Here is a 25423-nt window from a genome sequence, read left to right as displayed (position 1 = left end):
AGAAAAAGATGTGTGATATGCACAATGTGTGGACGTAAGTGGTCCTTTATGGTTCATGTAGAATACACCGCAGGACACTCAGGGGTTGAAGAGAGCGTCTTCATTCACATTATCAGGGTAGATGTAGAATGCAAGTGCCAAAATGACATACCTAAAAAACATAAGTCAGTTGAAATTAATCAAGTACACAGAGGAACTCTTAAGATCGGGGGGAGGGGATATGAAAGATGCCGCGACGTACATTCCCAAGCATAACCCGCCCTCAAGATAGTTGGACTTTCCGTCCTGGATCAGGAAGGTCACAACCAGGCCGGAGATGAAGAAGGCAACGGTTTCGAAAATATGGAAATGAAGGGTCATGTCTATGTCCATGATCCAGCCCAGAATGACAAGGAACGGAGTCACGAAAAGGGCAATCTGCAGACTGCTTCCAACGGCAACCCCAATGGCAAGATCCATCTTGCCTTTCCAAGCAACGACCACCGCCGTGACATGCTCCGCGGCGTTTCCAACGATAGGGATAAGGATCAGACCGATGAAGGTCCGGCTCATGCCCGTCTTCTCCACGATACTATCGATGCTACCGACAAGATAGTCGGCACAGATGGCCACAAGGATTGTCACAATGATCAAAGCGACTGTAGCAGCCCACGGACTGAGAAGGTGCTCTTCTCCAGCCTCCTCCGAGCCTTGGCCTTGATTTTCTTCATCAATTTCGGCGTTGGCCTCCTCGAAGAGTTCCGCGTGGGTCTTAAGTTGAAAGTAAAGGTACATGACGTACAGAATCAGAAGGATGATGGCTGTCCCGTGCGACAAGATGAGTATATTCTTTTGAGTTTCTCCCGAGTTTGTAGACGACGAAACGGAGGCGTAAAATGTTGCAGGGATAATGAGGGAAGCCGATGCAACCGTCATAAGAGAAGACATAGTCGACGCAACCGTGCTGTTGAAGGTTTGCTCGGAGTATCGAAGACCGCCGATAAAAAAACAGCAACCGAGCACAAGTAGAATGTTGGATAGAATACTACCAAGCATGCTGGCTTGGACGACACGGATCTGATTATCTTTGAGGGCAATGATACTGACCTAGAGATTACCCAAACGGTCAGCTGAACCCCCAACCATACGGCGAAATAGGAAAGAAGAGGACATACAATTAGCTCTACCGCGTTACCAAACGTGGCATTCATCAGTCCGCCCAAAGCCTGGCCCAAAGTAGCCGACAGCTCTTCGGTCGCAAAACTCAGCAGGGAAGCAAGCGGAATGATAGCCAAGAAGTTGAGGACGAAGATCACGGTACTGTCCCAATGAAGGGCACCAGCGATGATACCCAGCGGGACGAAAACGAGCAGCAAGTTGACATAGTCTCGAACGAGGGTCGACCATGTCAAGCGAACTGCGTGCGCAGGCCAGTAACTCCAATGGCGGGCACGTTTGTGACGGGGACGGAGTCCTGAGTTAGCGCGATTGATATCGCTAATCAGGGCGTCTCTTTCATTGGGCTCCGAAGAATCATTTCCTGAGAATCCCGTCATTGTCCGTCTAGGCCCCCAGCTATAGCTTCGGAAAGTAGAGCGAAAATTCTTCGACGCTATACGCAATGATCGCAAGAATAATTAGCCTCTTCTCTTCCTTTCTTGGTGCAGTCAACTAGAGTAGCTGTGAGAAAGCTGCGATTGGTGACCACACCCCCAAAAGAAAGCGTCGAAGATATGGAAAGGAAAGTTTATAGGGGGGGAAAAGCTTCAATGCAATATGCTAATGCAGGAGGGTGGGCAAGAGGGTTAATAGTGGGAGCCAGTACAAGACCTAGGGAAGGTAAAGAATTAAGGAGAGGAAGGAGTAAGGCCAACCAACTGTACCATGGGAGGCGCAGAAAGAAGAAGGAGAAAGGTGTTGGTATAGAGCAGTCAAAAGAGGGAATGATGAGTGGGTGAGGGAAAAGACCAAAAGAAGAGAGAGAGAAGAAAGAGGTAATGGTGATGGAATTGGAGAAGGAAGATCTCTAGCACGTACACATCGGGAAGGACGGTGGCGTAGGTGTGACAATCTGGGACCACACCTAGCAATATCGATATAAGATCAACGGGGGTCTTCAAGTCTCAGACTCTTGAGACGGGACCAGAGGAAGGATCAATTGGCGAACTAATCTGGAGTGGAGGCGTGGATGGGGTTGATGGTGGTGTGGCTTGTCGGGTACAGAAAGTATCTTGGATGATTTTTCTTTTTCTTTTTCTTTTTCTTTTTCTTTTTTCTTTTCCTTTCAAGCAGGTTTGGGCCCGAAAAAGGTTAGCAGAGCAGGAGGGGAAATGAACGGCGGGCACAAGCCACGTATTCCGGGCTCTCAGATCTGTCGCTAATGGAGGTGGACAGGATTCTGGTCAGAATGGTTAGTCTAGCACACCAGACAGGATGAGTGGAGTATGCAATTTCTGGGCCTGAAAATGTACTCCGTAAGAGAATCGGGATTACTGGTTCCAACTTTTGAGGAAGAATAGCGCCGAGAGCACAGCCTCAGATGGAATCATCAACGTTCAGGGATGAGGAAGCTGGTAGGCTGGTACAGGCTAAGATTTTGACCGGGTCTGGGCAAGAGACCGGGGGAGTGGTTGCTTTTTATCTGGAGTTTGGTCGTGCCCCAAACCTAAGCATATGGCCGAATGGTGACGTTGACAGTTTCACAGCGATCGAGGAAGGATGATGCCCAACAAAGATGCAGCCAAAACGCTGGCCACGCATCAAAGAAGAACTGTGAACCAGTTGGCGTAAAAGAATTCAAGAAATCATAAGAAAAGAAAAATAATAAAAGGAGGAGCTTACTTGTCCCGTCGGGACTAGGGGGTGACTGGATCGGGCATGGTGGCATCCCAAAGGGGAAGGATGCAAACATTCCCCTTCCCGCCATTCCCAACTGAGACACGTCCGACTCCACTGGACATTTCTTTCGGGCTTGATTATGCAGATGTCTTATATCTGAGGTCTTACTACCTCTACTCCTATCGAGACATGGCATACAATACAGAGACGACTCACTATGGATTGAATCCTCTCTTTCTCTCGCTCCCGATCAATTCCCCCGTGTTCCGGGACCACCGCCCTCAAAGACTCAAACTCAAAGCGAGATCACAGATGACGAAGTCCCCGCCAAGAGGTTAGCACTGCCACAATGGCGTCTCCACCTGCCTGCATGAGACATTTTGCAGTTGCCAGTTGAACCACTGAAACCCTCCCATGCTGACTGGACCGCCGCCACAGCACAAGTACATAAAACGAACGGAAATTGAAAATCCATTATCAAATACTCCAGGCCAGACCACCTGTTCCTCCCGGGCGGTGTAAACTACGGTAGTAAACACTAAACATGCGACGATGGAATCCTCAGCAATCCAGTTGTAGCGCAATCGCTGCCCCGTGTCCCTTGCCGACTGACAGTGACGATGTCAATTGTCAGTGCTTCCATTCAACTAGTCCTGGTCCCGCATCTCCACTGAAGATTCACCAGCCTCATCTCCGGTCCTGCGATCGACACGTGCTGCAGCCGCGCACAGACGGTCCTCGGGGCCTATGACATGTCTGATGCACGGAGTATGTACCGACTGTAACCATTCAAATGCCCAGTACGGAGCAGGTCGTGTCCAGCAACCGAGGGACTTCCGATCAGAGGAACCAGTAAAATCTCAAATCAGGTGATTCAAAGAGGTATATAGGTATATCAACGCATCAAATCAGCAAGCCCGCCACTAGAGTGTCTAGCACTCGAGAGTATATCTGCAACACTAATCACGCATTCTACACAAAGCACAAGCAAACAAATCATCTTCTCAACTGATCCTACCCCTTGGGGATTTCCTCCGCTCATGCCCCGCCGAGTCCTGGTACATGGTTAGTTTCAATCACCACCAATCCACCTGACAAGAATAGAGGGTGCAACGTACCTGCGGCGTAAGCCAAATACCATGTCCGAGTAGCTCCCCCATCAATCCAGCCGTAATCGAAGTTGGAGTCGGCGAAGAAATTCCACGACGCTGCCGGGTCGATCAGGGCGAGGTTCGCGTACAAAACTCCCTTCCATCCCGCCTGCACCTTCTCGGCAGGCGTGCTGGCGGTGCTGGCGAACATCGCATCCCACTCCTCCTGAACGAACTTCTGGCGTCGGACATACGCGGACGATGGTAGAAGAGGAAGCATATGTATCCTATAGCACACGCCCGTCAGTTTTTCCGTCATGAACATAAGACGTGGAATCAAAAGAAGGCCTCATACCCTTGAATATATTCGAGATTGGCGCCAAAGTAGGTGGTGTGGTCAACCTTGTTTTCGAATAGCTTTAGAGATGTCAGTTTTTTGATTCGTGGTAGAAACGAGAGTTCTTTATGACTTACAATGCCTGTGACCTTGTTTCCAATAAAGCTTTCGGGGTGGTTTTTGTTGTCGCTTTCCAACAGGAAATAGTTGTGGAGCGTTCGACGAAGGATGCCGAGCATGAGATTACCTCTCGCCTCCATACTCGCATCCCCGATGGTCTTGCCCCAAACCTTGAGGGAATAGGCGAACATGGCGTCTTCCGATGTCGACTCTTCGTCCTTGCCGTCGAAGGACTCGAATAGACCTTTGGCCCAGGAGTGGCCGTGGAACCAGTCAAATCCACGGGAGAATGGGAAATAAGCATCATTTGCCGCGGCGTTTCCGGCATCTCGGACCAGCACGTTGACCCACTCTTTGTTCGCAGGGAGCCAAGTTGAATCAAGCGTCCCAATGATTGCGGCAGCGTGGATGAAGTATCCGTAATGAAAATGGTGATCGTTGTACAACGTGTTTCCGAAATCCGCGCCTGAATCGCCTCCGTCGTAGCTGGCCGAGGAAACCACGCCTTTCCAGACGTTGTCATAGACTAGAGGATATTGCTGTTTGTTGCTCACAAACCGAGCAAAGGCGTCCTTGAGCGCCTTAAAGGCCGAGTCCGCAAGCTGCGGGTTACCACCCAGCTTGTTCACGGTATACACAAGAATGGCAAACTTGCTAAGCGCTTTGCCGCTGAAGTACATACTGTTTAAATCGCTTTCTTTGCCAACGTCTTGTTTCAGCTCGGTCGGTGCCGCATCCAAAATGGCTTTCTGGGCAGCCGCAGAGAGCTTGTCAACACTACCCTTGGAGGCGGACCAAGGGGCAAAGCCCATTCCAACGGGAAGGTCGGGTTCGGTCATGGTCCAGATCTCTCCGATCACCGCTGTGGCCTGGCCCTTCGTTGTGGTACGCATGGTAATGTTCGTCATTCGCCCTTTGGTGGTACTGTCAAACGATTCGATGTGATGCGGCAAAGCAAACATCAACAAGGGGGTGCTCTGGACATCCTTGCCAGCCTTGGCCCAGGCCAGGTTATAGGTGCCGGTTTTGTCTGAAACGGCCCCGGATACTGCGCCCTCCAAGGCGTAGACACCGGACGAGTTGTCAAAGAACTTTTCCCCAGATGCACCCGCGGGGTTCTTGGCTACTTGGATTGTACCAGACCATCCAGCAGGTCCGCGCAGGCTAGTGCTTGATTCCAAACGGAAATCGGGGTCTCTTCCGTCCTGCGGAGTGACATAGATAAGCCATGTTGCTTGGTCGGCCAAGGTCGCGGTATATTTATAGATGCCAGATTTCGGTGACCCGGCGGATACAACCTTATCGAAATGAACGCCACTTTGGATCACTGGCTGGAGTCCCGAGTAGATTCCAGTCACGAACCCCATACCCTGCACGACGGGAACAGTGATGCTTTGGGCCGATCCACTTTGTGGGCGCAAGACCGCATTGGCTGAGAATGGCAATGGGTTCTCCGTTGTCAGAACTGTCGATGCGTTCAACTCCGACGCTGATAAAATAATCGACTGAATTCCAATCGGGTTCACATAATACGAGACTGGGTTGCCGGGGATGTGGGCATTGGTCGGGCCCAATGCCATCACGTTACTCTCCACATGAGAGACTGCCATGCCATAGCTTTGCAAGTTTCCAGTTCCTTTCGACCAGGCCACCACATATGGATGGGTAAATGTCGCGTTGGTTTGAGTTCCTAAAAACAGCCCACTGTAGAACTTATTCGTTTCAATAGGAACCGTCGAGTTCACCTAATGACGTTAGGGACAGGCCAGGAAATGATGATTCAATAAGGGGAACGTACAATTCCCTTTCTAGGAACAGGATGGTCATTCCTCGACTTGATCGTGCTGGGAACAGGACCAGTGGCCACCGGTAAGAAAACATCCTGATTGCCAGCCATGGGGGTAGCGGGGCCTGACATCAACATCCGTTAGACTCATCACAATATGTGCGTGCTGGAAGGGTTCACCTTGTATAGATGGAGATGATTTTGGTGTGGATGACGGGGACGAGGATGCTGCAGAAGTTGGTGCTGCGGAAGTTGATACTGCCGGAGTAGATATGTCCGGAGTCGATGCGTCCGGAGTCGATGCGTCCGGAGTCGATGCGTCCGGGGTCGATGCGTCCGGGGTCGAAGACTGTTCAGATTGACTTGGATGACTGAAACTGGCGCTTGAGCTTGAGCTTGTTGGGACTGGACTCTGAACAGATGGTTGACTACTTGAACTGGGTTCTGGTTTTGCAGCTGAGATAGAAGGCTCACTCGTCGGAACTTGCTCCGGGCTGCTGTCTGGTCTCGGAGTTGACGTAGGCGTTATCGGAGTCGCTGAGGTTGGAATCGCCGCCGGAGTTGTATGCGGCTGGGTATCTTCGGAAGTTGGCAAAGCGGCGGATGTTGTTTCTGGGACGTTGACAGGCCCTTCAGGTTCTGCTGTGCTTGCGCCCGTTCCTGGGAGAAGCCAGCCAAGCAACGTGTCTGGGTGTTCTAAGACGCCGAGAAGGTTATCCAATCCAAGGTCTCCTTTCAGAGGACCCTTCGTAGGCTTTTGCAGTAAATGGCCTTCACGTTCGAGGCTCGTCGGGTAAAACTAAGTAGCGTTAAATTAAAAACCACCTAGACAGTAGAGTGTTCAGAGTTCTTACACCGTGTGTTTGAGGAGCAGTTACTCTAGCTTCAGCTGGTGGATACTGAGTTTTCAAAACAGCAGGCACTAGCTTTGCAGCTGTGGGGGCCGGCTTCACTTGTTCTGCAGCAAGTAGCCATATTAGCACAAGAGAAGATCGCCATGTGGGTTTGATTTCCATGTTGAAGTGTTGGATGAAAAGCAAAATTCAATCGACAATTATAAGAATAGCAAAGGTATAAGTAGATGTATTGTAATTGACGGTGACAATGAATGGACAGAAGCTCGATAAGCGTCCCAAAAAAAGGAAAGACAAAGTTTGTGAACGGCTAAAGAAAGAAACAATCACAATCCCAAGGCGTTCGCAGGGTAAAATCAAGAGATGTTCACACCATGCATGTAGCCCGGGGTTTGCGCACACAAGCAAGCCGAAGGAAGGACGCACAGGGTTGAAAGGAAAAGGTAGAGAGACACCACGGAGACGGAGTATGTCGTCGCGCTTTTTTATAAAATGAAACCGACTCACCAAGATCGAGTATAGAGAGATTCCAGTCGCGACTGGCAAGAATTTGGTCCTACGCGGTTCCACTACTGCGCGTCAGGATACCAGATGACACCGATTCCTGCAGCGGGCTGGCTAGGAGGTAACACAGGGGAAAATGTCAATCTATCCGGGCGTCAGTATCTGAGCCAGGCGCTGCAACATAACAAACAGCCGTGATGGGTACCCAAAAGGGTAAAACAATGCAGGGTCGATGGTGGTTCGGAATGCTGCTAAACTCAGACCACCCGCGGCGGTGACTAGTTCGCCCGCCCATCGGCCCCACCACACGGGCATATGCATCCTGTAGCCCAGCCGAGTCGATGACTTACCGAGTGACTAGTTGGGTCGAATCGTCTGATAGACAATGCTTGTATGTCGGACAGATGATGAGGCTGGTTTGGTAGCAATGCAATGTTGATCGTTCGGGGATCGGAATTCCTGGAGAAGTCGAGGTGGTCGGGAGCGGAGGATGTGGAGCAACGCAGGCAACTAAATAACCAAATCGCTTGCTGTCGATCAGGAACACACGTGAGATTCATCTCCCACTCTATATAGGTCTCGATTCCCAGATGATCTGTGAGAATCGGGATTAGAAGCACTGTTCCCTGTTGGCGACCTTCTCATGCCCTCGAGGGAGCTCTAACAGAGTAGCGTCTAGAATCGAAGTTTCAGGTACCTTAGGGTTGGCATTCCATCACCCGCTATCACAATGCGATCCAAGGACGCCCGAGTCGACGCCTCCGAACGGGGATGAAGATCTGGTGGAGGCCATGTGGCCGGGATGGAAGGTGGAGGATGGAGGAAGTTAGGAACGGAGTGACGTCCGTGGCGCCTGACAAGCCGATCAACCCCCAGGCAGTCAGGCACCGGCCCCAGTCCAGTGACCCGATCACTTCGTTACTACGGTGTAGGATAAATCTCTAATTAAGCATCATAATAACCTTTTTGGATGGTATCATATCAACCGAGGACCGTCACACGATCCGAATCTATAAACATGGTGGGCATAAAGCACAGAAACTAAGAAGATAAAGCAACAAAAGATCGACATGCAACGGCATCGCTTGACTTCGTTTCTTGCCAATCGCAAAAGCCAATATTTTAGTCGGGGTCAACAGGCTGGGCGGGATCATATCGTGGGCTTCTCCATCGGCTTGATGACGCCCTGCTTGATCATCACGCGAGGCTTGGTTGCGCCTTGGAAAGTCTCCTTGGTAGACCACTCGGGACCGATAGGCAGGCGCAGCGATCTCTCGTATTGCGCCCGGGTCTCGAAGGGGTGAGGAAGTTGAGTTGCCAAGTACTTCTTGTTCTGTAGATGTGAAGACAACCAGGTTAGTATCGGGTGATCGAGTACAGGGGAAAAGAAATGTGTCAAGCGGGATCATCCTTACCTTCTGGACTCGTTTCTCGTTAATAATCACACGAGATAGTTTGGCGTCCTTTCGGTTTTCGGGCTTCACACCCTCGACAGTGGTGATCGAACGCTTCTGGCGCTTTTGCTGTTTCTTGCTCACGCCATCGCCCGCCCAGCTACCCCAGCCGGGCATGGTATTGTCAATCACCTGGTCGCCTTCATCTTTGACTGTGTCCATTTTCTCGTCTTCGAAGTCTTGTACAACTTCATCCCCGGCGAATGCTCTCTTCACGAGATCATGGTTCTTGAGGAGCACGGGGACACTTTCCTCGTCGCTATCATTGTCTTCATTCGGCTGCGGGTTCTTGGGGGCAGCGACCGCCTTCTTTTGATTCTTTGGGGCACTCTTGGGTCCTGAATTCTTGGGTTGGGCATCATTCACCGCGATGTCAACGGTTTGCTGCGAGTCATTCGCCGTTGTGCGACGGTTGTTTCGATTCGTCTGGACTAGCCATGGGTTTTCTTCCGCATCGTCTTCCTCCTTTTGCTCCGAAAGACCACCTGCGGGACGACCGCGGGACTTGGTTTCGGAACGAGCCGGTTTCTTCTTGTCAGGACGGTCAAGAACAGTTTTGACGTCCTCATCAGGGCCTTGTCTGTGGGCCTCTTCGTCATCGGAATCCGGGGCCTCTTCAAACTCGTTGCGGTTATGTTCTTGATGCTTTCCCTTGGCCGACTTGTCGGTTTCTGACTGGCCAAACTTACGCCGACCAACTTCAGACTCAGCTTCAGACTGGGACTCCTCTCCGTGAAGCTCCCGATTGAGCTGCCGGACTTCAGCGTCGTTCTGAGCTTTGCGGGCGGCCTCGGCATTCTGCATGAATTTCATGGAGAACAAGTTGGCATGAGGGGCCTTGGCCTCGAGCTCGGCATCTTCATCACCTTCCAGCTCTTTCAACTTTTGGTGAATCTTGCGCTTTTCCTTCTCGGCGCCGGCCTCCTCATCCCAAGGATCGTCGTCGCCCTCAGACTCCGAGCTCGATGAGCCGAGATAGTCCTCCTCGCCGTTAGTAACACGCTTGCCTTCAATTCTCTTGCGCAGCTCTTCCTCTTTTTGGGCGAGGTCGGCGGCACCAAGTCGGGCATCCTCATCCCACGCCGTCCGTCCGGTCTGCTTCAGACTCTTGGCCCATTTGCTTTCTTTATGCTTCGAGCCCATTCTAGCCTCGGCTCTCCGGCGATCGTTTGCCTCCTGATCTTGTTCATCCATGTCGACCCCAGCCTCAAGGAGAGCCTGCCGTTCCTGCTGCTCCAGCTTCTCGCGCTCTTTCCGGTGCACGCGACGGTAGGATTTACTTTTGATCTTCTTGATGCGCTTTGCCCGCACCTCTTCTCGGAACAGCAGATCACGTCGCTTACGCAGCTCCGCCCGACGAGCGCGGATTTCCTCAATGGGCAATTTCCGGGCTTGTAGCTCTTCGAATTCTTGCACTTGTTTCTCGCCACCTTTCTCGTTGTTTTCAGCAAGACCACTCTCCACAAGAATATTTTGGATGGTGCTCTCGAGATCGTTCCGGGGTTGAGCAGGGGCTATGCGATGGACCTGCTGTCCCTCGGGGTCGGGAAGGGGAAACATCAGGTGTTCAGCTCGTCGGTTTGCCTTGACCGTGTCTAACCAGCGATCCAAGGTTTCTTTGCTTTTCTCGTATGCCGCTTCGCGGTCCAGCCGGTCCTGTTGGCGTTTGGGAAGAGGGGCATCCAATTTTCCCGGGATGCCGGATGACGGCTTTTGAGACGAGGCTGTAGAGTCCACATGCTTCAGCGAGTTCTTCAGGCGAGAATCCGTAATTGATGGCAAAAGGTCGGCAACGGTGAGTTTCTTAGTAGACGTCAACCCAAACTCGGTCGGATTGGCATGTTCCTGTCCGCCACCATGCCTTTTGGTCGATTTTTTAGTAGATTCGGGTTCCATCGAGTTCACAAAGTTCTGTAGTTTGGAAAGCCCATGCTCATCATCGCCATTCATTTCGTCGTCGAACATGGACATCTCACTCTCCTCATCAGAATCGCTGTTTTCCTCACTTTCGGAGTCGGCTTCATCCGATTCTTCTCCTGCGGCAACCTTCTTTGCCTTGGCTGCCGCCGCGGCTTCCTCTTCCTCCGCGGCCACATTCATATCCCAGGCAGCCGTCAGATCGATCGCGTCTTCACCGAGGTCATCCTCGTCTTCCTCCTCCTCATCATCTTCTTCTTCTTCTGACTCTTCTGTTTCCTCGGACAACGTAATCTTACGGGCGCGCTTCTTCGTCTCCGCGGTTTTCTTCTTTGGCTGGTTTTGGTTTTTTGAGCTCCCGCGGAAAGTAAACCCCTCGAATCTTTCCTCATCGCTAGAACCCATGGCTTCGTCACTGTCCAAATCACTGTCGTTGTCACTGTCAACCTCTCCTATCCTCCAACGGTGACCTTCGCCGTCACTGCCAGCGTTCTCATCGAGTTCGCCGCCTTCGTCGCGAGTGCGACGACGCTTGTTATCGGGACCATCGGAGTCGTCGTCATTCATATCATCCTGGCCGGAGTGTCGCTTGCGCTTGATCAAATCATCGTCGTTGCCTAGTCGGTTCCGTCGGATTTTCGGTTTATAGGGGAGTTCACTCTCGGCGATAGCAAAGGCATCCTGGGCCTTGCGGCTCTTTCTCTTGGGCTGTTGTTGCTTTTTAGAGGACAGGTCCTTAGGGCCGCGCAACTGGGTTTGCCTGCGAGGCATGGTTGCGGGCGATCTCTCTCAAACAGATTCAAAGAAAAAAGAGTAATAATTTGAATGGTGTAGTGTGATTGGATGTTCCAGCAGCACCACTCGACGCTCCGTGGCAGTCGAAAATAATTAAAATGGGCAGGAATTTGTAGATGATTTTTCGTTGGTTTTGACGGGCAAAAAAAAAAAAGAAAGAAAGAAAGATTCTTGGCGGAGCGCGGAGCTCACTAGCGCCGCCCGCCTTTTTCAGATCTTTCTTCCGACCTCCGAAACTCCTGTGGAAGTCCATAGTCAAGTCCTCCGCAACGCGGCCGTGTGCGTCCTCTGGAATTAATCGCACCTTCAAGCCCCTCGTCACGATGTTCAAGCCTTCGCAACCGATGATGGCGCGTTTGCGCCTGACCACCAAGCAGGTCAACGGCGGTTATTATAAGGGAAACCGGACCGGCTCCATGGGTTACTTCGCAAAGAACGGCACCTACATAATCGACTGGAAGAAGGTCCGCACCTATGCGGTTCCGGAAAACCTGGATGAGTTCAAGGTACGAGACCAATCGATATGTTGGGACTTTTGAGAGGCATTGAGATCGAGAACTGACGTGTACTGGGTAGCTTACCCCGTTCGTGACGAAACGCATGGCCCCGACCAAGGGCAAATACACCAAGGATCTGGATCATAATGGCACAATAATCTCTGCGCAAAGACCTTTCGACGGAAAGGAATACTTGGACATGTGGGCATCCGACAACGGCCCGGAGGTTCTTGAGCAGGAGCGACTTGAACAAGAACAAGTGACAAGCGAAACCGTCTCAACCCGGCAATAAACGACTCATGGATTTTGTGGATAGGTTGGGATATTAGACTGCGAGAACTGAGGCCGGGACAGCGGCACTCTTGGTTACGCCATGGCCCTTCATAACCCGGAACATACCCTGGAAGAGTAGCGCGTTGCCGTCTCTGCGCTTCCACCGTCTCGTCTCGCAATCCTCATTTGTATGATATGTATAGTATATGTCCAGATACGGCGGCCCAACTAGATATATTCGTGTAGGAGCAGTGAACTCCACCTTTTGCGTCACCGGGAGAGTCTGATCAGTTTATTGGGTCCTGGCGTCTTTTTTGGTTCTAGCATCTCAGGAACATTTTTCTTTTTTTTACTTTTTCTTTTTGACCTTGATTTTGTCCTACTGTGGGAATAGAGGCTTCGAACAAATACCAGACGAATCAATTGACTAGGTTGATCATCGGTCATATCTAGAGCCGTAGACCATAAATATATCCATGTACAGAGTGGAACCCAACCAACCACCAGCATATATTTACAAGGTGATGACTACCAATTGAACAGGTTGACCAAATAGATCTTAAACAAATGGGTAACTGAATAATGCCAAACACTCACTCTCACTCTGACTCTCACCTCATCCATGCCGGTAGTGGCGTTTCGTGCGTGGCAATAACTATCTGGGCGGACAGGCCCGGAGTTCCTACCTGGTAAAGTGCGTGCCCCAAAGTGCCAATCTCCCCCGGAAGCTCAGCGATCGAGCGTCAATCCCGTCATGGCCCAAAAACCTCCCTCATCCTAAACCCAACGCTTACGAACCCGAACGCTGCCCATCTTTACGTTGCGGCATGGAGACGCTGCCGTCCTACTTCTTCCTCTCAGAAGTGCCCTTTTCAGTCCCTGAATAAGGGTTTCCCCATCGCAACCGACCTCTGAATCCTCTCCGCGCATCGAGCCGAAGCTATGTTCCAATCATTCACGGGTAACTCCCGCCGTCCGCGGCAAGTTAATCTCGGAGCTCGCAATACCAACCCGTTTGCCGCATTCCCCTCCGGTCGACAGAATCCCCATGGCTCCGGCTCGCAGAACACTCTGGCCATCGCGCAGCAAGAGCGACTTCTCAGGCAACAGGAAAGGGAACGACTGGGCGCAAGTCAAGTGGTCCAGCGGACATGGCGGGGTTATCGGAGCAGGAAGATAACGCGAGGGAGATGGCGATCAGAGTGGGATGCAGCTGAGGCACAGAGGATCCAAGCTGCTCCTCCCTTCGAAGAGCTGGCAAAGGGTCCGGATGGTGTCATGCCACCCCCTATTGCATACTCAACGGCGGCAGATTGCTGGGCACAGCTGCGACTACTGGTCCAGTTCCTGGAGCCGTGGAATAGCAGCGACATTGCTCGTTTGGTGGTGTTTTCGAGTTCCTTCCAAAAGACATGGAAGGAGCTGCCGACCATCGCCACTGAAGGAGAATGGATGACCCCGCTGAAGCGACTGGCACAGCTGACCCTGCGCATGCTTCACGCTGCTCCTTCGTCAACGATGCCGGCGTTTGCCATGCGCCCTTTGCTTGAGCTGCTGGGGTTCCTCACGGGCCTAATACCCAAAGAGGTGGCACGAACCGCCCGAGAATACTATGCTGTTATGGGCCACCTCACCAGGAATATCAAGGACATCTCCGGCAGATTCGCTGTGTCTACCGAGGACCTGGTTCAAAGTGTGCTGGCACTGCTGCGACCAATTACGTCGGAGACCCTCACGGCATATGAATGGTTTGCCAGGAGCTACCTGACCATCCCCGATCTGACAGCCCACCTCAAGTCGCTGGATGACTTGGCAAGCAACATCAATTATAAACTGCTCACGTCTGCGTTGGGTCCTCTGCAGTCGCAGTTCAGAGAGCGGCCCCAAGACTCGAACGATGTAGAGTCCCGCCTCTGGCTGCTTTCTTACTTCATTTTCTTCCATCGATATGCTCTGGGCGGCCATGCCGGACTTCAAGCCTCAGAGCCCGGCTTTGTCCAGGTTGTCTCCGAATTATTGAATTCCACAGCTGTATATATCTCGCGGCGACTGGACTTTGACGACGCGCCTGAGCTGGACGACCCGTCCCAGACAACTCCTTTACACCCATTTGTCAAGGATCAGCTCGTCAGCCTTATCAACCAGACGAGTATCACCGGTCTCCTCTCGCAGCTCCAGTCTACGCACCTGTCGCAGGGTGATCTTGCCGATGTGCAGTCGGACGCTTCGCGGGAGGCTAAGATTCTCGCTACGTATGCTTTGACCCTTCTGCGAGTGTTCCCCCGGCGGGGCGACGATATCCGCATGTGGTTGTACTTAGGATCAGCCAATTCAAGTGATCAAGCCGGAGGTCTTGCGGGATCGCGAATCCCCGCTATTAAATACTTCTGGCATGCATCTCGGTCTAGTAGAATATTTGCAGCTATCTGTCAAGACTCGACAAAGGTTCTGTCTCTGTTGAAGCCTGCAGCGGAGTCGACCGATTCTAGGCTGTCGGCCCTCTCTCAGAACGAAAGAGACGAGGAATGGACGATTATCCTGCTTTTCCTCGAGCTTTATACGTTTGTTCTGAAAGTGATGGACGACGAGGAGTTCTTTTCGAGCGACTCGTCGTTCACTGCGTCGTCAAACACGCGCGTGTCCTGGACCAAGGAAAGTGCCCTACCACTGAACGATATTAAAGATATGACGGTGTTCCTCAAGAATCTCGCTTTCACGTTGTACTGGAATTCGGCGGACTTGAATGAACAGCAGCCCACGCAGGAGCCCGGCAGCATTCGCAGTTATTTCAGCTCTTTAACTCCGCCCTCCGATTCTATCACAAGTGTCAGAGATCTGGAGATGAAGAACAAAGAAAAGGGCCTGGCCGGAGTGACCGGTATTCCGCTCGATTATTTCAAGGGTCTCGTTACGGGTCTATTGAGAATGATTCACGAGCGCGATTCGCGGCGTAAATTCCTTCCCGACGGGCATTGGCTGATGACGAATCGCTTTGACATGGAGGGCTTCATCCCCGCCGTCGTTGCAGAAGAAGAGAACCGACACCAACTTCAAGACGAGGATGACGATGATGAGCAGGACGATTTGATGGGCGATTCCTACTACGAGCCTTCACCGGGACTAATCGGCACCGGTCGTGCCCAGCAAACTCGCCGAATCGAAGCCCTGCGGCGGCGGCAGCAGCAGGCTGCGCGGAGAAAGCAACTGGAGGCCGTGGCCCCGAGACTGGAGATTCTGCGGAACATGCCGTTCTTTATTCCTTTCACCACCCGCGTTCAGATATTTCGAGAGTTCATCTTTAGGGATCAAATGCGCAGACGGCAAGGATTCATTGATCCGGACTCATGGCGCATGTCTGTAGCCCACGCGTCCATGGGACGCATGATCGACGGGCATCCGGCTGTGCAGGATATCCTGGGTCGGCACCATGCGAACATCCGACGCGAGAGCGTATTTGACGACGCCTTTGACCAGTTTTACGAACTAGGGGAGGGCTTGAAGGAGCCGATCCAGATTACGTTCATCGACAAATTCAACACGGCCGAGGCGGGAATTGACGGCGGCGGTGTGACGAAAGAGTTCCTCACCAGCGTGACCAACGAGGCTTTCAAATCCACGAGTGCACTGACTCTTTTCGAAGAGAATGACCAGCACCTGCTCTACCCCAACCCAGCCGCCGTTGAGCAGCGCCGGGAGTCCCTGAAACGGACCGGCTTCGTCGAGAACAGCCCGGAATGGAGTGAGCAGGTCCGTGACTTGCTTCGACGGTATGAATTCTTGGGGCGAGTCATCGGGAAGTGTCTCTACGAGGGCATCCTGGTAGATGTCAATTTTGCGCCGTTCTTCCTGCTGAAATGGGCCCTGACCGGCGGCACGGGATCGGCCCAGAGGGAAACCGCCTACCGCGCCAACCTCAACGACCTGAAGGATCTGGACCAGGGGCTTTATCAGGGATTGGTAAGTGAGACGCGAAATCGGCTTCCCGTAAAGCGGCGCAGGACTGAGTAACTGACTGGCCCTGGAAATTTAGCTACAATTGAAGAATTACCCCGGTGACGTGGAAGGCTTCTCCCTGAACTTCACGATTAGCGACACGATTTCTCTCCCGGATTCGACCAGTCGCACCATCACGAGAGATCTGAAAAGCCACGGATCTGACATCCCCGTGACGAACCAGAACCGACTCGTCTATATTTCCTACATCGCACGGTACCGTCTTCAGGTGCAACCGGCTCTCCAAACCAACGCTTTCCTTCAAGGTCTGGGTCAGGTCATCCAGCCCTCGTGGCTGTCCATGTTCAACCAGGCGGAACTGCAGACGCTGGTTAGCGGCGAGTCGGGCGACATCGACGTGTCGGACCTTCGACGGCACACGCTATACGGGGGCGTATACGTGATCGGCGACGATAAGGAAGAGCACCCGACGATCAAGCTGTTCTGGGAAGTCATGGAGAATATGAGCAACGAGGAACGACAGAAAGTGCTCCGTTTCGTGACCTCCACTCCGCGGGCCCCATTGCTAGGATTTGGCCATCTGAATCCGCGGTTCAGTATTCGAGACTCCAGCGAGGATCAGGAACGACTGCCTAGTACGAGTACCTGCGTGAATCTCCTGAAGCTTCCTCGTTATAGCAGCGCTACCGCACTACGCGAGAAGCTTCTCTACGCGGTCAACTCGGGGGCCGGATTTGATTTGAGTTGAGATTGATAGGATAGGAGAGGAGAGGAGAGGATATTAATCGCACATAGAAAGAGGCTAGGTGGGGAGAGGGAGAGAGAGTATGATGTGAATTAATTGAATGCGTCGCACTCGAACTGCATAGTTAAGGCGCCCTGGGTGAAGAGTGAATAGTATCTAGTACGGAGTTGTGCAATACGAGTGCCACTGACAGCGATAAGCCCTATCGACACCTGACTGCATCCCGTGATTTGCCGCTAAGAACGCAGCGATCTTAGTCCTGTTCGGGTCTAGCTCGAGTTCTTCTTCCAATCAGACCGTGGGAAAACTCAAAAAGCATGACCCAAAAAGAAAAGAAAAAAATTAAAAAATTAAAAAATTCCTTTGACTTTTCCAGAAAAAAAAAATCAAAAAATCAAAAAAGAAAATCTTCTCGTCCTTTCTTCTTTCCTTCTTTTCTTTCTTCCTCCCCCTAAAACCCCTTCTGCTGCCTCTTCAGCACATCCTTTCTTCTTCCTATTCCTTTTCTACATCCTCTTTTTTCGAAAATTATCGAAAAAAATATCTAAAAAAAACCCGGAAAATCCAGAAAAAGAAACGTTGTCAAACCAAGTCTCCATACTTGATTTGACCCTTTCCCGCTTGTTGTGTGTGCGTGACTCCTAAGGTTTTCCTTTCCTTCGCTGCCGGCCTTTCTCTCCCATCCCGAGTGATCGTGATTGCTCGCCTTCGCTGTACCGCGTTTCGTCCCTTGTTGATTCACTCTCTGTCATCTGCATGCTGTGATCTGGACTCGCACGTCGGTCGCGCTGTATTCACTTTCCATTGCTCTTGTTCTTTTCCCTTTGTCCCGCTTTGTGTGTTGGTAGTCGTGGGACGGTTGAGACATCCCCCATCTCTCCTTCGACTGTCTGCCTCCTAGGCTGTCTGTTTCTACCTTCAAGGATCAACCGTGTCTTGATCTGCTCTACAAGTTCACAGTAAAATCTTTGGAATCGAGCAAACGACCTTCGGCCCACTTTTCTTTCCTGCTATCGGAAGAGCCTATCCATCCCACTTTGCACCGGTTGGAATCTCGTGCTAATCTCATCTTGCGTGGAAACAGACCCAATAAAACTACAAAAACCCAAAGAAATTCCAAATCATCAAAATGTCTGCCGACGCTGCTACCACTCCCGTCGCCGACAACGCTGCCAACGGCACTCCCGAGGCCAGCGCCACCTCCCCTGCTGCGGCCCCCGAGGTCACCGCGGTTGAGAACTCCTCGGCCGCCCCCAGCAACTCTCAGCCTCACTCGGCTTCCCTCTATGTCGGTGAACTCGACCCCTCGGTCACCGAGGCCATGCTCTACGAGCTTTTCTCCTCCATTGGCCAGGTCGCTTCCATCCGTGTCTGCCGTGACGCCGTCACCAGACGCTCTCTGGGATATGCCTACGTCAACTACAACAACACTGCCGACGGTGAGCGTGCTCTGGAGGACCTGAACTACACCCTCATCAAGGGCAAGCCCTGCCGTATCATGTGGTCTCAGCGTGACCCCGCTCTGCGCAAGACTGGCCAGGGCAACGTCTTCATCAAGAACCTGGACAACGCCATTGACAACAAGGCTCTGCACGATACCTTTGCTGCCTTCGGCAACATTCTCAGCTGCAAGGTCGCTCAGGATGAGTTCGGTAACTCCAAGGGCTACGGCTTCGTGCACTACGAGACCGCCGAGGCTGCCAACAACGCCATCAAGCACGTTAACGGCATGCTTCTGAACGACAAGAAGGTCTTCGTCGGCCACCACATCTCCAAGAAGGACCGCCAGAGCAAGTTCGAGGAGATGAAGGCCAACTTCACCAACGTCTACGTCAAGAACGTTGACCCCGAGGTCACCGATGACGAGTTCCGCAAGCTCTTCGAGGCTTTCGGTGAGATCACCTCGGCCACTCTTAGCCGGGACCAGGAGGGCAAGAGCCGTGGCTTCGGTTTCGTCAACTACTCGACCCACGAAAGCGCGCAGGCCGCCGTCGAAGAGATGAACGATAAGGATATCCGCACCCAGAAGCTCTACGTTGGCCGTGCCCAGAAGAAGCACGAGCGTGAGGAGGAGCTGCGTAAGCAGTACGAGGCCGCCCGTCTGGAGAAGGCTTCCAAGTACCAGGGTGTCAACCTGTACGTGAAGAACCTCACGGACGACGTTGACGACGAGAAGCTGCGCGACCTTTTCGCCCCCTACGGCACCATCACCTCCGCTAAGATCATGCGCGACACCAACCCCGAGCGCTCCTCTTCCCCCGATTCCGAGAAGGAGAAGGACTCCAACAAGGAGAACGAGAAGACCGAGTCCGCCGAGGCTGAGAAGTCTGAGGAGAAGCCCAAGGAGTCCGCCGCTGAGGACAGCGACAAGGAGAAGAAGGCCGAGAAGGGCGACAAGAAACTGCTTGGTAAGAGCAAGGGCTTCGGTTTCGTTTGCTTCAGCAGCCCCGACGAGGCCTCCAAGGCTGTTACCGAGATGAACCAGCGCATGGTCAACGGCAAGCCTCTCTACGTTGCTCTGGCCCAGCGCAAGGATGTCCGCCGCAGCCAGCTCGAGGCCAGCATCCAGGCTCGCAACACCATCAGACAGCAGCAGGCTGCTGCCGCCGCCGGCATGCCCCAGCCCGTAAGTTTTTTCTTGAATCTTGCTCTTTTTCAGCCCACGGTTTACTAATCACGCTGGCAGTACATGCAGCCCGCCGTTTTCTACGGTCCTGGCCAGCAGGGATTTATCCCTGCCGGTGGTCAGCGCGGTGGTATGGCCTTCCCTCCCCAACCCGGTATGGTGATGGCCGGCATCCCCGGTGGACGCCCCGGTCAGTACCCCGGTCCTTTCCCTGGCCAGCAGGGTGGACGCGGCATGGGTCCCAACCAGCAGATTCCTCCCAACTTCGCTCAGGGCATTCCCATGGGTATGCAGGGCCCCGGTGGCCTGCCTAACGGCATGGGTTACCCTCAGGCTATGGCTCAGGTTCAGTTCGGACGTGGCGCCGGTGGTCGCGGCCAGGTTCCTGGCATGCCTAACATGGGCCAGGGCATGCGCGGACCCGGTTACGGCCAGGGTCGTGGCGGTGTGCCCCTTCAGCAGGGTCAGGTTGGTGGCCACCCCGGTCAGGGTGGTCGCGGACAGAACGCCTCTCAGCCCGCCGCTGGTCGTGGCGAGGAAGCTGCTGCCGGTGGAGTCAACAGCCAGACTCTCTCCGCTGCTCCCTCTGCCCAGCAGAAGCAGATGCTGGGTGAGGCTCTCTACCCCAAGATCCAGGCTCAGCAACCCGAGCTGGCTGGTAAGATTACTGGTATGCTTTTGGAGATGGATAACACTGAGCTGCTTAGCCTGTAAGTCTTTTGCCCCCCTCCCCTTTCTCTCATGTCAAAGGAACCACGAGCTGACAGTCTGTCCCTTTCTAGGCTTGAGGATGAGGAGGCTCTGCGCGCCAAGGTCGACGAGGCCTTGAGCGTCTACGACGAGTACATGAAGAACAAGGGTGAGGGCGAGCAGACCGGCGAGGCCCCCAAGCCCAAGGAGGCCGCCAAGGAGACCTCGACCGAAGAAAACAAGTCGTAAACGATGGGTCTGATGCCCGATGCACGGTAGATTTGTATCTGCCAAGGAGTTTTTTGATTCACTTTTTTTTGATGACCTACTTTTCCCATGGATCGAATTAACGATTTTTCTCTTATTTCCTCTCTTACCTCCTTCCTATCTCTCATCTCTTTCTTTCCCTCCTGATATCCCTCGGTTTCCAAAAGTTTTGCTTGTTTTAGCGGTGTCACTTGCTTGTATCTTGTGAGCGACACTCGGTTTTCTGGATCTCCCTCTTTTTTTTTTACCTCGACTTTGTATCGTGGAGGTGGAAAAAGGAACTCAGTGGAGAATCAGCGAATCATTGGGATCGGAGAAAAAGTTACTCGGATGTCATGGTGTTCTCTTATTTTCTTACCCTTTTTTCTTTTTTTTTTTTTCCAGATTTTATGTGACGAGGGGGGAAGTTGTGATGCCTTTTCTCTTCCCTTCCCGCTATACGACCTACTCTCGTGCGGTGTTTATCTGACGCGAGCGTAATATAGACTTATGGCTTCCTCACGGGATCTTGAACGAATCTTTCCATTCTACGTAGACGTTCAAAGCAGTATATAGTCTGATGCCGCAGCTTAAATTTCTACCCCGTATATGGACCCAGTCTCAAAAACTCGGATACTGCTGTCCGAACATATCCACCAAGTTATCAAAATTCGCTCCCTGCAGCAAATCCGCCATACTCAGATCGAAATCCATCATCGAGGTGGCCGACCCGTCGGGGAAGAACAGCCGATCCTCGTAATCCTGATCCTGGTCTAGAGCCGTACGGTACGGATCCGATCCTAGGGACCTCCCCGCTGCCTCGCCGTCGTCACCACCAAGGCGACGATTGTCCAAGACAGGCGGGATCTCAGAACACATGGTGGCCATGGATGTTCCGGTCTGGTAATGATGGCTATTTCCACCGGCGGTCATCGATGCCGGCGCATCATGGCTGGTTCTGCTAGGATATTGGTCGTGCAGAGGGGAATCGGTGGTCGATTCGACACGTCTTCGTTTTCGGTTCTCCGGGTCGATATTAGGGTCCGTTGTTGAGGGCGATCTATCTCTTTGTCTTTGTCCTTGCCTCTCGTGGGGTTTCCTTGGTTGGGATCCGGGAAGGTCTCTACGCAAGAAGGGGGTGCTGGCGGGGGTGGGGGTTGTAGATGGAGATGTGAGCTGCTGGTGGTGATGGATGTTGTGGGCGAGCAAGGAGAGCGCGCGATGGCAGTGTTTGGCCGTTTCCCATTGAGTGGACATCAGATGGAGAAAGTCGAGGCATTCGGAGATTTCTCTGCCGTGGATGGGTTAGAGATTACTATACTTTGGTTGAAGAAGGAGGGTAATTGGGTTGAGAAAATAAAGGAGGAAAATGGACTCACCTGGACGCCTTTTCTAAAACGTACTGCCGCAACTGACACGCAAAAGCAAGTACCAGCCCGGCCATCCAGGCTGCGGACAGGTAACCAGGCCAGAAAAGGGCCTGGCCAGCATCGACCTGGGTCTTGAGGGCGGAGAGGATCTCCCTGGCGGCGCCAATGCAGGTCTGGAGGCTGGAGGCGAACTCCGCGGTTGACGGGCTGAGGGAGAGCGAGGGGCGGTGAATGAGGAGGATGAGGTGTTGGTAAAGGACGGTGAAGAATGGACCGAAATTGAAGGGAGTTTCGGTGGAGGTTGACGGTAAGGATGGAGTTGGGACACCTTGCAGGTCGGCGGAGAGGCTATTCCACCATTTGTGCACGTCGGTGACGAGGAAGAGCACGGAGCTGCGCCGGACGGAGCGCACGAGTATGGATTTGTGGAAGAGCTCCAGTGCTTGGCCGGTCAATTTGCCGGATTCGACATAACTGGCGAAGGCGATTTCTCGCCTGTGTTGGTGAGACTCGGAGTGCCAGCCCGAAGTTGGCGGTCTCGTGGGAGTCATGGGTACGGTGGTGTCATACTCCTGGCGAGGTCCATTGAAGCTAGGATTCTCGGTATGTGGGCTTGCTACATTCTCTGCTGCCGGAGCAGCAGGAGGCAAGAACGAGGGCCATTCCCGATTATAGGCACCTGGAATGTGAATCTCATGGGCTCCCGAAGCGCAGACATCAATATCTGAGTCCTGGATCCCCAGCGGTAAGCCGAGGGCCTGGCTGAGATAGCGGTCAATGGCGTAAGCCGACCAGAAGATTCTCTTGCGCAGCTGGCGATCATGCGAGGAGAGTTCCCTGTACCGGAACGGACAGCGGTGGAGACCAGCATGCAGCATGGAGCGTAGCATGCACCCGCCTACGGTGGAAGCGGTGCGGAGTGACATCTTGGCCACGAGATACAACTGCGAGGCGAGCAGCGCCTGCAGGGAGGGGAGATCATTTCTGCCCGTCAGCGTGCCGAGCAAGGTGTGAATGCTACTAGGGGATCCGACCCGAGATTCCGCAGGAAATTGGAGATCCGGGCGCAGGTGGCTAGCCAGGTTGAAGACACATTGGAAGATGGTGGTCCAGCAGGTACTCCGATGTGCTGAAGAAGGCGAATGGGCGATATTCCGGCCCCCGGTTGAGTAGAGCAACTCCATGGCCTGTAGAAACGTCGGCCCGTGGAGGAATGGAAACAGCGGGTGCCAGACTTTGAAATAGACCATCATCAGCTGGCGGGCCGTTTCCAGCGGCGGAGCATTCCCCAGGACCGCCGCCACGGTAGGATCATATTCCCACTCGCCTAGGGACGACTTGGGCTCCGTCACCGCGGGCGATGCTTTGGCGGAGGCCGGGATCGAACGCCTGTCATGAGGCGAAGCATCACTGCCGAGAAGAGTATCTTCCGGCTGAGGAAAGTCTTGGGTAGATGAAGCGCCAGCCGGTCCATCCAGGTTCTGCGAGAAAGCCTGTCGAACGGTCTTGATAAAGAAAACGCCGCTAGAACTGCCGACAAACTGACTCTCGTCATAGGACTGGGCCGTCAAGGAACCAATCTCCGAGGGGCCAGTTGTGAGATTGGAAGGCTCCATGGCGGTAAGCACATGATGCCTCTCACGAGGAGGGATTGGGGATGGGAGGAATGGGGAAGAGGTTGTGGGAGAGAGGGAACGGATGCGAATGGAGTTGGAGAGAAGAGAAATATGAGTGAATTTAAAATTTCACAAGATTATGATGTCAGAAATGTTGCCCATTCTTCATCAATCGGGCAAGATGGCCGAGCGGTCCAAGGCGGTAGGTTAAGGTGTTACCTTAACTGACAACTCCAACGAGTTTCCTACTCATCTCACGATGGCGTGGGTTCGAATCCCACTCTTGTCAGCTTTTTGTTGCTTTTTTGCTCTTTTTTGCTTGCTACTTGCATCTTCTCTAGCAACACTCGGTTCTACTTTGATTTTTTTTTTTGATTTTTTTAATTTTAATTTTTTTTTCATTTTCCCCCTGATTACATTTCTCTTCACTTCTCTCTAATTCTGGGTGTACAAGCATGGATTCTCGTTTTCCGTGGAGTGGTCGTACGGGGCACAGCAGCTAAAGATATATTTCTGCACAGGTGTAGAAAGCCCTAAAAAGCTTCTATACAGACAGACCCTCCTGAATTATGCCTTGGACAAACCCTCAATCTCTGCACACACAGCATCCACCACGCCTTGCGTATTTGCGCTGCCTCCCAAATCCCTCGTCAGAACACCGGCCGCACACACCCTTTCCACACAGTCCATAAACGTCTTCGCGGCGTCCTTCTCCCCCAGCCACGCGAGCATCTCCGCCGCTGACCAGAACGTCGCGACAGGATTCGCCACCCCCTTACCAGTGATATCAAACGCACTGCCATGCACTGGCTCAAACAGCGACGGGCTCTTCCGCGTCGGGTCCAGATTGCTCGACGGCGCCACACCGATCGAGCCCGTTAGCGCGGCCGCCAGGTCCGAGAGGATGTCCATGTGCAGGTTCGTGCCGACGATGGTATCCACAGACTGCGGCTGCGCGACCATGCGGATCGTCATCGCGTCCACCAGCATCTTGTCCCAGGTCACGTCGGGGAAATCCCGCGCCACCTCCGCGGCCACCTGGTCCCAGAGCACCATGCCGTTGCGCATCGAGTTGCTCTTCGTCACCACCGTCAGCAGCTTCCGGGGCCGTGACTGCGCCGTCTCGAACGCGAACCGCATGATCCGTTCGATGCCGACCCGCGTGAACATGGCTACTTCTGTGGCCGCTTCCCATGGCTGTCCGATGTGGCTGCGGCCGCCTTGGCCCGAGTACTCGCCTTCGGAGTTCTCGCGCACAAGCACCCAGTCGATGCCGTCTTTGGCGGCAGTCGTCAGCGGGCATTTGGTGCCCGGGAAAGTGCGCACGGGGCGCACGTTGGCGTAGAGCTGGAGCGGTCCGCGGATGGCCAGGAGGAGGCCCCAGAGGGAGATGTGGTCGGGGACGTCTGTAGGTGAGATGTTAGTGGTGAGTGTAGGGGATCGTTGAAAAGGGGCCTGGCGGGAGTGTGTTACCAGGATCGCCCACGGCTCCGAATAGCGTGGCGTCGAACTGTCGTAGAGTGTCAAGGTGGTCTTCCGATACATAGCGACCACACTTTTTGTAATACTCGGTGCCCCATGGAATGTGTGTAAAGTCAATTTGGAAAGTTCCCAGCGTCTGCGCCAACTTCTCAATGACCTGGATGGTGGCGGCGACGACTTCGGTGCCGATGCCGTCGCCCGGGATAGAGGCAATGCGGTAGGTGGGTGCTGTTGAGGTCATTTTCGGAA

At 53.1% G+C, this 25423-nt stretch overlaps 8 protein-coding genes across 8 annotated transcripts; 3 read left to right on the top strand and 5 right to left on the bottom strand.

Annotated features, from left to right (window-relative positions):
* Positions 1 to 78: 78 nt before the first annotated feature.
* Positions 79 to 1535, bottom strand: KD926_003863 (calcium ion transporter Vcx1; the record flags this gene model as incomplete). The annotated part of the gene is made up of 3 exons (XM_053097769.1): positions 79 to 151; positions 242 to 1086; positions 1155 to 1535. 3 exons carry the CDS (start codon positions 1533 to 1535, stop codon positions 79 to 81), a joined length of 1299 nt encoding a protein of 432 aa, XP_052958314.1.
* A 2320-nt stretch (positions 1536 to 3855) lies between these two features.
* Positions 3856 to 7167, bottom strand: KD926_003862 (endo-1; the record flags this gene model as incomplete). The annotated part of the gene is made up of 7 exons (XM_053097768.1): positions 3856 to 3872; positions 3936 to 4195; positions 4264 to 4325; positions 4383 to 6110; positions 6164 to 6276; positions 6332 to 6950; positions 7006 to 7167. The coding sequence occupies 7 exons, from the start codon at positions 7165 to 7167 to the stop codon at positions 3856 to 3858; spliced, it is 2961 nt and encodes a 986-aa protein (XP_052958313.1).
* Positions 7168 to 8659: 1492 nt separating this feature from the next.
* Positions 8660 to 11651, bottom strand: KD926_003861 (UTP14 family protein; the record flags this gene model as incomplete). The annotated part of the gene is made up of 2 exons (XM_053097767.1): positions 8660 to 8842; positions 8925 to 11651. 2 exons carry the CDS (start codon positions 11649 to 11651, stop codon positions 8660 to 8662), a joined length of 2910 nt encoding a protein of 969 aa, XP_052958312.1.
* Positions 11652 to 11998: 347 nt separating this feature from the next.
* On the top strand, positions 11999 to 12464 carry KD926_003860 (mitochondrial 54S ribosomal protein mL41; the record flags this gene model as incomplete). The annotated part of the gene is made up of 2 exons (XM_053097766.1): positions 11999 to 12181; positions 12252 to 12464. The coding sequence occupies 2 exons, from the start codon at positions 11999 to 12001 to the stop codon at positions 12462 to 12464; spliced, it is 396 nt and encodes a 131-aa protein (XP_052958311.1).
* A 923-nt stretch (positions 12465 to 13387) lies between these two features.
* KD926_003859 (HECT-type E3 ubiquitin-protein ligase) lies at positions 13388 to 17147 on the top strand (the record flags this gene model as incomplete). Its single annotated transcript, XM_053097765.1, has 2 exons — positions 13388 to 16402; positions 16476 to 17147. The coding sequence occupies 2 exons, from the start codon at positions 13388 to 13390 to the stop codon at positions 17145 to 17147; spliced, it is 3687 nt and encodes a 1228-aa protein (XP_052958310.1).
* A 1126-nt stretch (positions 17148 to 18273) lies between these two features.
* On the top strand, positions 18274 to 20709 carry pab1 (polyadenylate-binding protein; the record flags this gene model as incomplete). The annotated part of the gene is made up of 3 exons (XM_053097764.1): positions 18274 to 19770; positions 19831 to 20480; positions 20553 to 20709. The coding sequence occupies 3 exons, from the start codon at positions 18274 to 18276 to the stop codon at positions 20707 to 20709; spliced, it is 2304 nt and encodes a 767-aa protein (XP_052958309.1).
* Positions 20710 to 21327: 618 nt separating this feature from the next.
* KD926_003857 (transcription factor domain-containing protein) lies at positions 21328 to 23692 on the bottom strand (the record flags this gene model as incomplete). Its single annotated transcript, XM_053097762.1, has 2 exons — positions 21328 to 21997; positions 22086 to 23692. 2 exons carry the CDS (start codon positions 23690 to 23692, stop codon positions 21328 to 21330), a joined length of 2277 nt encoding a protein of 758 aa, XP_052958308.1.
* Positions 23693 to 24259: 567 nt separating this feature from the next.
* On the bottom strand, positions 24260 to 25415 carry KD926_003856 (isocitrate/isopropylmalate dehydrogenase family protein; the record flags this gene model as incomplete). Its single annotated transcript, XM_053097761.1, has 2 exons — positions 24260 to 25098; positions 25166 to 25415. The coding sequence occupies 2 exons, from the start codon at positions 25413 to 25415 to the stop codon at positions 24260 to 24262; spliced, it is 1089 nt and encodes a 362-aa protein (XP_052958307.1).
* Between the last annotated feature and the right edge of the window lie 8 nt (positions 25416 to 25423).

This window comes from Aspergillus affinis (genome assembly GCF_023601865.1).
Source record: "Aspergillus affinis strain CMG 70 chromosome Unknown NODE_19_length_383810_cov_86_361570, whole genome shotgun sequence".
Taxonomy (NCBI): domain Eukaryota; kingdom Fungi; phylum Ascomycota; class Eurotiomycetes; order Eurotiales; family Aspergillaceae; genus Aspergillus; species Aspergillus affinis.
Note: the sequence above shows the minus strand (reverse complement) of the source record. Positions and strands in the feature narration are given on the sequence as shown.